Genomic DNA, 14718 nt, shown 5'->3' with positions numbered 1-14718 from the left:
ACGCGAAAACCTAAAATAGTTCCAAATCCCGAAACGTTTCAAAGGCATTCAACATATTTGACGGTTTTAACCTATTTAATTTCTTTTAAAAAATCTAGGGTTCGGGGAATACAACAATGTATTTTGAAAAATGTTCATTTAAAATATGATAGGGCTTATAATTCTGTCGTCTATCAATTTTACAAGAGCACGGTAAATATGTACGGTGAGCAGGGGGTAATTCACGTTTCGGCCTAGCGTGGCAGTTGGCAATAGGGCTGGAGCCACCATCTTGGTGTCTAAACGTCCCTACACTCAGTACTACGCATCCTGCTGTGGTAGTGTGTGTGAATCAGTGTGGCTATTCTACTTTGCCCACATTGCGAACTGTTAAAATGTGCGCTGCAATTGGAAATCTCGTGAGTTGTGAAGTGCGATCTGATATTAGCTTTTTTACCGGCAAATAAACCACTATCCAATTGAAATTCACTTGGCAACTTTGTGAAGAGTGGGAGGAGACGGAATAATAATGAGTGAGGAGGCAGTGAGGTGTAATCAGTTTAAAAAAGGCCAAAGCACCAAAGTTCACGACGAGGACACCGCAGTGGTCGGCCTAACCTAATAAACAGATGAACTGACGGTGATTAATCAACGAAATAAATTGTAAAAATCGCCGATATACGATTACGGATCCCTCTCGCTAGACGTGACTTGCGACAATGCACTTTGACAGTGACGCAGAAATGCATGCTGATGTAAACAAATGGTTAAAATGTAAGGCGGCAGCAGGATTTCTTCAAAGACGGAATTCAAAAAATTGGGTCTCGTCATGATAAATGCCTTAAATTTGAATTGCAACTATGTGGAAAAAATGTTTAAGGATGTGCTTTTCAAATGTATAGTATATGTATAATAAAACTTTGTCTTGTCACTAGGTTCATATTTTATTTTTCAAAATGTAAGTTACTTTCCGGACCACTCCCTCCAGTGTGAGTAATTGTGTACTTCGATAATGTATCACGTTCAAAATACCAATATCATCGCATGTTCGTTGTACTCTTTATGGATGCAATAGGGAAAAAACTACAAAATTAATTAATTAGGTAAAACATAGGATGTAGATTTTTTCGCTGTGTCCCGCGGGCGAACTTGAACGGACAAAAGTGTTCAGCGTGGTTTCGCTCTTAGTTGACTGAAGATAGAAAGACGGTGGGCACGATTTCCAGTGCATAGACTACCTTACCTCGTCTGCAGGGTCCTCCATTCGGCTCCGTCCGAATTCGGACCGCACCAAGTGGCGTTCTTCCTCCGGCGACGGCGCCATTGTCCGCGCTGGGATCCCTGGGAAGGAGAGAGAGAGAGAGAGAAGATAGTCAGCAAGATGCGACCAAGGAAACATCACTTGAAAACGTTTCACATGACAAGCAATTATGAGAGTCGACCCCGGAGCAAAACATCCAAGTCTAAACTCTCTCGTCTATAATCACGACTAGTCTAATAAATGGGTAATTAATGCCGAGAGCGTACAATTTCGGAAACTATAATCCGCTGCGACAGGATGGGAAGGAAAGTTGAAGAAAAAAGGATTGCACTCTCCTTTCGAGACAAGCAAGCCTTCTTTCCTCCCCATTCCCGCCGCCCCCCCCCCCCGCCCCCTTCGCCCATTTTTCAAGTGTGGGCCGATGAATGAAGCACAGCGCGTCTAGTCTCGTACGCATGCGCGGTCGCTCTAGGGCTGCTGTGACCGGTGCGTATGCTAAGTGTGTTCCACGAAAAATGTCGCTCGACTTCAAAAACCCATGGAGCTGGAATCTGGGTGCGTTTTGGAAAAATACGCGGATGACACACTTGATTCAGTCGCAGTCGTCACCAAAAACTCTCAAGAATAGCAACTCATTATTAACAGACAATGAAATAAACCAGATGCGGATGGTCTCCGAGGGAACTTTAACCAAGTGACTCCCAAGAGAAAGACAAGTTCCTTAAGAAATATCTACGTATTTTGCATAAAAAGTATCGGTAACAATTTTTTTTGCGTGAAGTGCTGAATGCAGACCGTCGTCGGTTGTTAAGTGTGCGCATGATCGCACATATTATATGTTGGCATTACTAAGACAGTGACAGTGCACACAGCATTATATCACTGAACATTTCGTGATGCGAAAGAACTGAGCTAACACTCGTCCACCCAAAGGTCTTTGGACGGATGACCAAAAGAGCAGAGTTGAGCGTCTGGTTGCAAAGACCTTCTGCAACGACATCGCGACGATTCCCCAACCCACTGAAGTCCCGACTTGGTATCAGTGACTATAACTTATTCCGAAAAGCAGTGAAATCTTCGGTCAAAGGACCCTATACTAAGTGCCGTCAAATGGACAATGGGACCCTATACTAAGTGCCGTCAAATAAGCTTGCACACTTGTACCCTTAAGGCCCTTCCGCCCAACAAGAAGGGAGCCTTCGGGTTGAGGAAGTGCCGCGAGGGCAAAAGCGTGTGTCGACGCTCCTAAGGGATGTACTTCGACGAATTTTGAGGCATTTTAAGTAGTATCTGACATAAATCTACTTTTCCTAACATTTTCCCGATGCTTTTTACACAAACCATGCGCTTCATAAGAAACGATAATCACAACTGGATGCTGTGCTGAGATACACTGCCCACTTAACGTTCTTTTTCGGTATTTTATTACACTCAAGAAGACGCAATGGCATAAGAAAAACCTAGGTAATACGCGTTTGAAACTTATTCCCCTAACTTTGACAAATGTTATCATTTTAATATATTTTAATATTACCCTGCAAATATATATTGTATTCATAAACGAGGTGACATTTTCTCTACAAAGAAAAATTTGTTTTTTTTTATCAAAAAACAATTTTGTTATCAAATCGAATTAAATCCCCGTTAGTACTCATCCGGGACATTTCCGATGGTGTAAATAAGGGAGAATATGACCCAGGAAACACTGGATCAGATAAATAACGTTGGGAAAAATAAAATAAGTTGGCCGTAGCATGCTGAGAAAGAAAGACGCGTGTTTAAACGGTACTTTTCGCTTCTAGCTAGAGATACGTAACGCAGGCCGCATGGTTCCGTATGAAAGACAATAACAAATTTTAGAGTTGAAGGGTCACTAAGAGAGCTCCAAACTTGGCCTAAATGGAGTACAGTTTTCGCCGGAAGGGTTTTGGTCGAAGCATTAATTCAAATGCGTTGGGCACCGTTCTTACGTCGACAGGTGGCCGAAAACCGACGGAAAAAGACTTTCGATGGCCGAAGATGGGCGATCATTCATTATTCTCCGCTCACGAGAGTGGAGAATAATGAATGATCATTGTACTCCGTGGCTGAGGGAACACACGCCGTTCCCACCCAACCTCCTTTCCCCTTCGTCCCGGCGAACCAAAGGGTTGGTTCCTGATTATAGTGTGTACAGCGGCCCGGGACGACAGTAGACGAAGCGGGCGCTAAAACACGGCAACGATCACGTCGCAAAATATACAGTATCTATACATCTATCTATCACGCGTCGTGCATGACAACTGAAAAGCAAGATATGTAGTCAATGCATAATGGGAGGTAGGGAATCAGAAATAAAAAAGCACCAGGTACCAATCGGAAAATTCAACCTCGACCGCATTCCGATCGGATTTTTTTCCTTCATCTTTTTTCACGTTCCGCGACGTTTTCAATTCCTAAATAAGGGAGTTGTGCGTCTTCTTTTAGCGGCATTGCGCAGCTGAACCAATTGTCTTTGAAGAAACGCAACCGAGTTTCGTTCATGAGGAGGAGGCATGCCAGTTACTCTTGCGTCACACAATCGTCCCTTGTGGCAAACGAAGATTGTTATCAACTTCTCGCCGAAAGAATACATTTTAAATCTAATAGTAGAATAAAATATTTTTTCCCCAATCTGAATGATAGGTTCAAGTGTAAAATACGAAAAAATGTCGACGCGATGCACAAAATGGATTTAAAAAATCTTTTCGAGAACTGGGGATATTTTTATACTCTTATCTGGGGATTATACTCTTTTTGTGCAGGGCCTCGTTCGGGAAGTTCAAAAATATGAATACAAACCGCGATGCAGACTACTGGCATGGCAGCATGCTTTTCAATGTCTTCAGTTCCACAAAATGCGTCTAAGAGTGTTGTTGCCACGGTTCAATATTACTCTCAGATTATATGGGAACCTCACGCACTTCCTCGATATTCCCCAGTAAAAATAATAATCGGGGCAGACGGCAAAACGAGGCAAACTCCTTTTTGTCCCGTTCTCCCCAATTTCGAAACAAATGTATTTTCACGGTATAGTACAGCCTGTATTTATTTTTTCAATTCCTCTCAAATAAATATCTTCACGATATTAGTAAAATTCTTCGACCAATTTTAGCATACTCATGTATCTCCAATGCTCCTCAAAATTAATATTTATATTTATGATTTAATTCATTAAATTTAGCTCAATAATGTTCGTCGGAAATCACAACCCATTACTCTAAGATTAATGGTCAGGGATTTCCGATTTGAACAAGTTAACACTCTAACAAATCAAAAATGCTCTCTTTACTTCTCAATGATTATCTAATTATAATTCGCATCTAAAACCTATGCATCTTTAAAGACAAACTGATACTTGCATCGATCCATCACTAAAGCACGCTAGTATATTTTGTATCGTACATTACATTTTTACATAACAACAATTTAAGCTACACACATATATTTCATTGACTTCGCCACAGTATTTATAATAACTACATACAAGGCCTAAATAAACCTATCAAGTGAAACATACCTCTAAATTCTATGAGACATCAAACTCTCTTTACAACGGCTGTAATCGGTAAAATTAATCTTTTCACCACAGAAGTAATTAAGTTTAGCGACTTGCAACCACATGAACAACTGCAGTAACTGAAGTAACACTATTCAAACTAAAAACGCATGAAGTGATATAAATTAATTTTCAAAACTAAATTAATGGACAAACAGATTCTGAAAAGCTGGCATTCACAATAGGATTTATGTGGATTGTATTTATTAACAGTTAAAGGGAATAAGCACGTCAAGTAATGAGCATTAAGATCATCAATTTTGTATTTAAAATACAGACAATCTGAAGCTCACAGGTCTCCATTTCCTTCTCGACTTTCCTTAAGACATGTTTCTTCCATTCATCACGTCCAGTAACTAACTGTTCCATCACACGGCCATCTCCGTAGCCCTCCTTCACTACGTGCTCCAATTAAATTCTTCAGCGTCTTATTTCACCTCTGCATTTCCGTTCAACCAGGCCCCTTTTCCTTGCATTCTCATTGGTGCCTTCTTCCTCCGTATTAACTCTTCTTTGGAAGACCACAGAGACACTCACGGTCGCTCCTTTATAGCTATTCACTCTTTAACTCGCCCATTCGATGCTGACAGTCGCCTGATCTTCGTTGCCCCTATCAACCAGGTCTCATCGTAAGAAGAGAAATTAAATCCCAAAAAAAGATATGATTTAATGATATCCATGCATTTTTATTTCAAGGCTAGTTAAAAAATATTTCCCATGCATAATTTTAAATTCACCTCTGATAGAAAAATTCTGATTCCAAGCCCTTATTCTACCCGTTTCTATAACCAATCGAAAACAATAAGGTCATTGTTTATTTATCATAGTTGCCTACCGGTTAACATAGGTTTTGGATGGACAGGGAACATGGCTACTTTCTTCTAGGCTTCCCCTATCATTAGAAAACGTGACTCCTTACACTACCATACAGCCTTCAATTCCGAACACTCTTCATCTTCCCCCATTCCGTCCAACATGCTTAACCTTCTCCTCTCCCTACCTCGCCTCTATAACGTTCCCCTCTTTTCATCAGCATTGAGCATTTCATCACCAATCAAACTACTTACCTTTTTTACTTTTCCCCACCACTCCGTTTCCTCCCCAACATATCTAACACTCCCTCATTTGTATTCCTTTCCCATCCAGTTCACTCATTCCATTCTTCTTCTCGGTTCCTGCATCTTAAGGAGTCGTGATACCAAAATGTTTCCGCACCTTTAGGGTTCAAATAGTTTTAGCGACAGCCAACAGAGAACGCCTCTCCATAATTATGAACCCCCCCCCCCTTTGGAGTCTTTTTGTGGGGGAAGGTTGTGGGACGGGAGGTTGTGGCAGAGCGGCAACTAATAATTGAACCAGGATGGATTCTAGGAGACAGGTCCGCGAGCAAGCCATGAGTTCGGCTAAAAGCTGGCGGTGAAGATCTTCTGGCTACCGTCACTTGAAAGCATCTTCAGAAGTCATTTATAATGCTATAGAGTAATTTATAAGACCCATAGAAATTGACTCGTCTCTGTCTTACCAAGATTTCACAGGCAGCTCCGGTTCTGGACACATATGAGCACGTTCTTTATAAAAAGAACTAAGGTACTAAATTTGGCGATACATGGAAGATTAAATCGTAAATTATGAGGCGGGACCTCATCTAGCAAACACGTGATTTTGTTTTACTGTGAGTGGTATACCGATGCAATATTCTTTCATTGATAAAGTTGGATCGAGCGACAATGAAGCAGCATTAAGTAAAACTTAAATAGGTAATCTCCCAGTAATAAGAAAATCATGCTTTTTTATTCATTAAGTTTTTTTACTTGGTTAAACCATGCTTGTCGTTAAATGGTTAGCAAATGATGGCCAGGCCCATCCCTAACGAAGGTCAGTAACACAGATGTTTGAATAAACAGCATCCTATCGCAGACCGGTGTAAACCAATTAAGTCCTCAGTATTCTCTCGTCCCATTTACGGATTAGGTGAACCCAAGATGCCAACTTGCTACAGGCATAAGATACATGTCGGCGATGAGGCGAAAAAGATTGCTGCCTATGATTCATTCCACATTTGCTCTCATAAGAATTTAGCTCCTCGAGATTTTTCCTTCTTAATACTTTTTTTTATTGTGCCGCATATTCCTCCAAAATCATCCCGCCCCTTTGTGTTTCTCGTTCTTCCACGAAAAATAACCAGGCTGAAATTTTCAAAAACGTCAAAAACCCCGATAAGGGGACACGAAACCCGGGAAAGAGAATTAAGAGAGAAAATTACTAACTTAATTTTTACGCAGTAACTGTTATCGATATCTCATAGAATGTTTAGCGCACATATGGGAAAGGAAGGCAGAGACGGAACGAGCCAAACATCAAGGCGAATACAGACAGAAATGGTACACCCATTGCGGAAGAATGGGCGAATGACGGATTGCACAATTTGCCACGGAGTAGGAAGCAAGAAAGAGGTGGATGGACAATAGGACGGCCAAGCAAGCGACGGAACAGGCAACATTACCCCAACCGTGCGTGGTAGGAGGGAGGATGATGACGAGAAAACTCTTCATATTCGTCTTTTTTTCTCCCCTCCCTCCCTGATCAGTGGGCCCTAGCCAGAGGTCGGCGCGGGCTCAGCGAATCCCCGCCAACCGTCACGCCCGGGAAAGAATTTTCCGGAAAATTATTAAAGAGTGGGAGGGATGAGCGTGACGTAATTTTGTGATATAAGGGGTGGGTCGCCATGGCACGGGAGGGTTTGTGGGAGGGGGGGTTGATTGCGGTGGGGAGGAAGGTTTTTCATTTCATCGGAAAAAACGCCGTGACTTCACTCAGCTTATGAATTTCGCCCCTAGAGTTTGATTGATTTTATAAATCGAGGAAAGTCCTCAGGAGTGGAGGCAGGTGGGAGTGGCGTGTGCTTCCAGGAGTACAGGACGGGACTCAATACACCGGAGGGGAACGAGGACCTCCTAAGGCCCACGTGCGCCTTCCGCTCTCGTTCCCGGTCCACTCTTACGGGTTTATGTTCTTTTTCCACGCTAATTCCATTAGAATACGTCTTATCCATTAGGCTTCATTTAACTGTTAAAAAGCACAGGTGATAAATGGACAATGCTCCATATCAAAGTGTTAACGAGTCTTTCCTTAACATCCTTACTCACGTCCCTGTCATCAACTCCCTCCTCCTTGTGAAAGCCTCTTTGCCGAACACAATTGTTCAGCTTATTTCCATACCACTGTGACTACTTCTCTTATTGCCTCCTCCAGGTTCATGTTGAACAATGCAGGTGAGAGGTTGCATCCTTGCCTAACTCCTTCGTTAATTTTAGCCTCTATATGGCTTCCATCTCTCATTCTCAATGTGGCTACTTGCTTCTTGTATAGCTGATAGATTATTCTTCTGTCGTTGTAATCTATTCCGTGTTTTTCCAGCAATCCAAACATCTGGTTCCATCCCACATTGCCGAAGGCTTTCTCCAGTTCCACGAATGTCACATACAGTTCCTTGTTCACATATCTTGTTTCCTCTATCATGATTCTCCGACAAAGTATGGCTTTCCTGGTTCCTCTGTTCTTCCTAAAGCCAAATTGGTTTTCCGATGGGTTATCTTCAATTTTCCTTTCCATCCTTCGACTTGTTATTCGCGTAAGTATTTTTGATGCAAGTGACGCAAGACTAACATTTCTCTATCATCGTATCCTTTGGTATCACGATCATCACATTCCTTTGAAATTCTTCAGGAAGTCTTCGGTCTTTGTAACTGTCTTTGATTATTCCAGTTTTAGTGTAGAATTTTAATAACTCCATTTCACATTTATTAGTAAACTTGAGTTTCCCGATCCTTTTAAAAACTGTTAATATTGTCATTCTCCATTGAGAGATTGTGGGGAAACTTGTCCTAATCCATCTCATAACCCCGGAAACTAATAAAAAGTGCCAAAATCCGTAAAATTCCTGAGGTAGTGCGTGTTCTGGAAAGATTATTCGGCAAAATTCAGCTTGAGTAATAAGTCTTACGTAAATTTTGCAAGTTAATTTATGATCTGGATACGAGCTCCGGATAATCTATGCGATGATTTATCAGATATATGATCTGGATGATGTGAAAGGGATTATGCTGATATATTATCTTACCACTGGTCAAACAATTACAGGACAGAACTACACTAATCTTCTGGACCAACTACAGCAAAAGCTACACGAATGAAATTTAATTAATGGTTTCTGGCGTAACTTTATGGAACCGATTCATGATAAATAAATGAAAGGACTAACTTTGTAGTTCCACACGAAAACGATTTATTCACACGACCCGGGTTTCGAAGTAAAACTTCATCATGATGATGAAGTTTTACTTCGAAACCCGGGTCGTGTGAATAAATCATGATGAAGTTTTACTTTGAAACCCGGGTCGTGTGAATAAATCGTTTTCGTGTGGAACTACAAAGTTAGTCCTTTCATTTATTTACACGAATGAAGGCCAGGTTTGGCGAGGACGAAAGTGGTCTTTCATCAAGACAATACACGCCCACACTCAAGTGTCGTTGCCATGGCATAAATACGTAAACTAAGATAAGGATTATTGCCATGCTCGCCTTATTTGCCTCATATGACTCCATCAGGTTTCCACTCTTCCCCAAGCTCAAAGGTTCCTTCGGTGGACGGAGATTCTCTACAAGCAAAGAACTAACAGCCGAAGTATACGGGTATTTTGTACACCTGGAGGAATCTAATTTACTAGATGGAATCAAGACATAATATCATCGCTGGACCAAGTGCAGGGAGACCAAATTTTAAAATAAATAAGGCTCACTGAGGTAAGTCGTTTATTTCCATTCCGAGAACTTTTCAAATTACCCTCGTACTAACAATGTTTACCGGTTTTTCTGACTACAAGATCCCCGTTCATTTCTCTCAGGAAGGTCAGAATGATTTATTATGACAATTCATTTATTCCAGGGGTGTATCCTGGCAATAAATAAAGCAAACAACTGTAAAATATATTTATTTTTTAATGCACCGAGCTAAAGAACGGAAATTTACGAAATGTAAGGAACACTTAAAGACTTCGATTGGAAGATTGGATACCCACAGTTGATCCTCCACCTTTCTCCTTGCAATTCTAAGCACCTGTTAGCTCTGTAATTTCTCATGCCTACATCTTTGGTCTGCTTGTTTGTTCCTCTGGGTCATTCACTTGAAATCCACGTCATTTATATCGAGCTTCAAGCAAATTAATTATCTATCTCATGGCGTTCAAATGCCATCTGAGTCCTCCTTTCCGGCTATTTCTTCGCATGGCTTGGTCATCTCGTGTACTTCCGCGTTTCACGTGTCATTTGTCTTTTCAGCGAGCGCACACATCGCCACGGTTCGAAGGCACCGTTCTAGATTCTTCATGATGATAGAATCAAACTATTAGGTAAATATTTCATGATGCATTTTATGAGTAACACCACATTTCCATGGTTTCCGCAACTAGTGTCATTCTCAAGGTCTTGAGAAAGGCACAAGCAGCTGAAACCATGCTTTCAAAATACGCACTGTGTGAAAATGTACTTGGTGGCTGTATTCTACTATTATCTTTAATAATGGGAACCAAATCGACAGCGGACATGGTATCATTTCTATATTCTGGTCACATGTCTCTCATCCTCTCTCTCTCTCTCATCTTTCATGGAGAGCACACATAAGGAGAATATGCGGATACGCCTTAAGAGAAACTCGGCTTCATTCAACGAGTGGCGGGGAAATGTGATGAGAAATTTGAAATGAAGTGTTACTCGTAATTTGCTCAAGTTATACCTCATTTGGAATATGCCACAAGTATTTTGGATCCTTGGGAGAACATCTGGCTGAATGAATTAGATAAAGTCCGGAGAATATCTGCCAGATTCGTCAAAAATTGTTACGATAAGAAAACGAGTGTGAGGGGCCTTTTAGGGGAATTAGGCTGGGAGCCACTTGAGATGCGAAGGGAACAAGCGAGACTTAAAGACTTTTAGAAAGGTTTAAAGAACAAATGAGTTTAAAAATGATACTTAAGGAATCATTATGACCCCACACTATTTACTCAGATCATACCGTAAAGATATGAGATTGGGGAGATAGATTCCAGTACAGACGGATACCAATATTCGTTCTTTCCCCGTAGAATTGGGAATCACAATCGTAAGAAATCAAGAAATCAAAGTTATTGTAGAAATAGCAAAGACATTCGATTTGCGAGTGAAGACAAGGTTAAACGCTGAGTAGACATGAGGTATATTCGAAAGTCCATGTGCATCTGTACATTAGTTGATTATTTTTACTTGCGTGTAAGTTAAAACGGTTTTTGCACGGGTATATACGAACCGTGTGGATGTGAATCGTCATGCTTTTGTTTTGTATGCGGTTTTATTCTGTTTTACGAGTGGTGTCCTAGCACCCCCCGCCATACGCCATGGCAGCGACTTGCCGGGATTATACTAACATGCGTAGACACAGATCCGTAGACCATCCAGCAACCCATCGCGAATATTTTCGACCTCCCCATTCGTACCTGTTCAGATCGTTTGCACAGCAGTGCCATCTGCACAATGTATGCCCTCTTTAAGTTGAGTTAATTCTTGCGCTTGGCCCTTATCGAAAAGGATGCAATCCACTTCACGTCACGCTCACGTGAATGTATGCGAATGGCTTCACTTGTTCCAATCACTCCCCTCGGGCAATTTCTGCATTCCACCCCCCTCTCCCATATTCTACGATTCTAATTTTCTTCTCTCCATATCGATGTTCACCTCTCATCTCCTCAGAAGTATTCGATACATGGGGTCCGAGGAAACTTGCTGGTCTTCTCGATTCTCTGCCATAAAAACGAGGACGAATCGATACCTTTCAATTTCTTTCCTCCGCATCCACATGAATTCCAATTCTCTTCATACCATCTGCATCTTTTACTAACCACTGCTAAAGATTGAGAGGTGATCTTACTCAATCTGGCCTTGACTCATTCATTTCTATCGATATGACTTTTTACGCCTTTAATTCGAATTGTGACGACACCCTTCTTTTAGAACTCATAATTATCTCACTTCGCAGGATTTCATTCAATTTATTTCGAAAACAATCCGAACAACCTTTCCCACTTCATGATTTTGCATGATTTCTTCCAAGCACATAATTGATTGCCACGTGGAATATGTCTTGGCACGCGTGTTTCATTATTTTGAATGCCCTCATTACATTTTCTCTTCGTAGTAGTAGTAGTAGTTTTTAGGGCAGGCGACCGACAGCAGCGCCATAGGGGATGGACAGGAAAGGATGAAGGGTGGAGAGAAACCCGGCGTCGGCATTAGCCTACTCTTTACGAAAGGCGCCAAGGGGTCCGCAGTTTAACGTCCCATCCGACGGACGGCGTACTCACTCAAAGTGCCCTCCACAAAGCACCTCAAGTAGGGATCGAGATACATCTGAAAATTATTCAACACCGCCGGGTTTTGAACCCACGCCCTCAGGGCGGGAAGCCAGTACGTTAGCCCCCGCACCATCTCGGTCCCCCCATTTTCTCTTCTTGAATCCGAGTCGGTTTCCCGATCGGAATATTATTTTTTTTCAGTATAAATAAGATACAATGCAAATATTTCAGTGTGTAAAAATCATTCGTATTTACCAAGATTGGAACCCGGATCCCTCGATATCAGGCAGAGTGCTTTTTCAGGCAGTTAAGCTATCGAGGTATCCTCTTACACTCCGAGATTTTGGAGGTTTTTAATGTTGTAATGAAATACCGTGCATACAACGTCACAGGCATTCGTAGTCGTGCGAGGTGCGCCGCAGTCTGCAAACGAGGTTAAAGCTAACTTCTAAACACTAAGGGTGTTTTACTGTTGACAAATTCCAGGACACTGCGGGGGATGCCGCGACATTAACTTTGTTGCGGAGCTATCTGCTTAATGTTGTATTGTAAAGCACTTTGAGCAGATGACTCCGTTGAAAGTTACTGTCGCGGCATCCCCCGCAGCTTCTTGGAATTGGCCATAAATAGGATAATGAATATTCGCAAATGATAACTGTAGAAGTAGAAAATGTTACGTAGAACAAAATTTCCTCAGTTTACATTATTCGCGTATGAGAAAATCAATGATACAAATATTTCAAAAAGGTTTGTCTCAAACAATTAACCCGCTTTGGAGTTTCTTCCAGAAGGAATACAGGGTGTCCCGTAGAGCAAGGTCTGTAGCAAGGAGACGTGACCATTCATATATCGTACCTACTCGCAAATTCCAAAGGAATCCGAGGGATGCGGCAACCCTTCCTGTACCAATTGCCTCCTCTTCAGAGATCACGGGGGTTGGGGGGCGGGGGGGGGGGACTGCCCCTAAACTAACGCCGGGAACTCCTCAGACTCTTGTGACGCGTGATATGCGATTCGTCCCCAAGACGGTGGGGGCGGTAGGGTAGGGATTGGAGGTTAAGGGGGTTGATACGAAGGGGGAGGCGGTGCGGAAGACGTCCAGCGGTCAATGACTGCGTGGGGAGTTCGGGAGGGGTGGGAGTTTGGCGAAAGGGGCAGGGGGAGGGGCCAGGCGCTCTCCGAAAGCGATAGCGAGGGGAGTGGGTCCCGGGCAGGAAGAGGATGGTCGATCAGGGGGGTGTTTTTTTCCCCAGGGGTGGGTGAAGGAAGGGATGGGGGAGGGATTGTTTGCCCAAATGGAGGGTCGTCTTTTTATTTTATTGCCTCGAGTCACAGGAATTCGCCTCCGATGACGATTCTCACGATTATTACCAAGAGTTAACGATTTCATTCAGCTTCCGAAACACCATCAGCGCATGCGCATACTTATTCTCCCGAGCTTTACGAGGTGTAACTCGGAGTACTTCGATATTCAAAGTCGCCAATAGAAGAAACTAAGCCGGTAAAGCCAACCCCTAGGGCTGATTCGGCCTGATGAAGGGGGTGGGAAGAGGTTAAATAGACGGACACAGAAGACAGAACTTCTTCCGAGCATTCATCCCTGTATCAATGCTTCCGAATACCTGATTCGTTTCAAGGAAAAAATAGAACTCATCCAACACTAACCGCTGATAAATGTTTTGGAGTTACACAGGTGTTACCTATATTCTCAGATGATTTCTTGTCGACGATGTTTTTTGGACATTAATTCAAAAGTTTCCAATAACATCTGCCATTCTAATTGTAATAAGCATTAAAAGCGAAGGAATGAATCGTAAATTTTACCCGGGAAAAATTGTTAAATCTGTAGAAAATATTGAGGATTATTAATGATTTGATATTCTTCGTTCAAGACGTTCGCGCTTAAAAGCTTCGGAGAGAGAGATTAATAATTTGGAAAGCTCCTTCGTAATGATTGAACCCAAATCCTTCGACTATTCATTTGAAAGCTACCGAAACTTTTGAAAACCACGCAGAGTTGTTTAGGCACGTTGAAATTCCAATTTTTTTCTGTGCAAAACTACAATACTGTCCTCCCCCCTATCGCGGTCGGATAACGTCATTCCGATCCCATATTGTTGGATAGATTGCCAAATTGGATCGCTTGCAGCCAAGAGGAGCATTACATTTGTGAAACTTTGCCGTGGTTAACTTAGTAGTGAATCAGCGTCATTAGAGGAGGTAGGCTGGGAATCAATCACGGAGCGAAGGTTAAATCACAGATTAAATCTCTTGCATAATTTGGAAGGATGTCTATTTAGCAGTGATGTTGAAAACATATTATTGCCCTCATCGTACTACGGTAGGAGAGATAATTTCGATAAAAATAGAGAGCAAGTGTAGAACAGTTAGATTTAAGATGTCATTTTTTCCACGAACGATGAGGGATCAGAATAACATCGTACGACCGCGGTAGGGGTAAAGTTCAGATAAAGGGGTAGTCAGATCAGAATTAGTCTGGTGTGCAATCACCCGCTGCC

At 42.1% G+C, this 14718-nt stretch overlaps 1 protein-coding gene across 1 annotated transcript in view; it reads right to left on the bottom strand.

Moving 5' to 3' along the window:
- The window catches only part of mwh (multiple wing hairs), a 172875-nt gene extending 171572 nt beyond the window's left edge, over positions 1 to 1303 (bottom strand). Inside the window, exon 1 of the mRNA XM_071586163.1 lies at positions 1223 to 1303. Within this exon, the coding sequence (XP_071442264.1) occupies positions 1223 to 1303 (81 nt within the window). The remainder of the gene's footprint in view (positions 1 to 1222) is intronic.
- Positions 1304 to 14718: the final 13415 nt, after the last annotated feature.

Source organism: Hetaerina americana, unplaced genomic scaffold, assembly GCF_022747635.1.
Source record: "Hetaerina americana unplaced genomic scaffold, ioHetAmer1.1.p SCAF_21, whole genome shotgun sequence".
In the NCBI taxonomy this organism is placed as follows: Eukaryota; Metazoa; Arthropoda; class Insecta; order Odonata; family Calopterygidae; genus Hetaerina; species Hetaerina americana.
The sequence above is the reverse complement of the archived record's forward strand: the minus strand, read 5'-3'. Positions and strand labels throughout refer to the sequence as shown.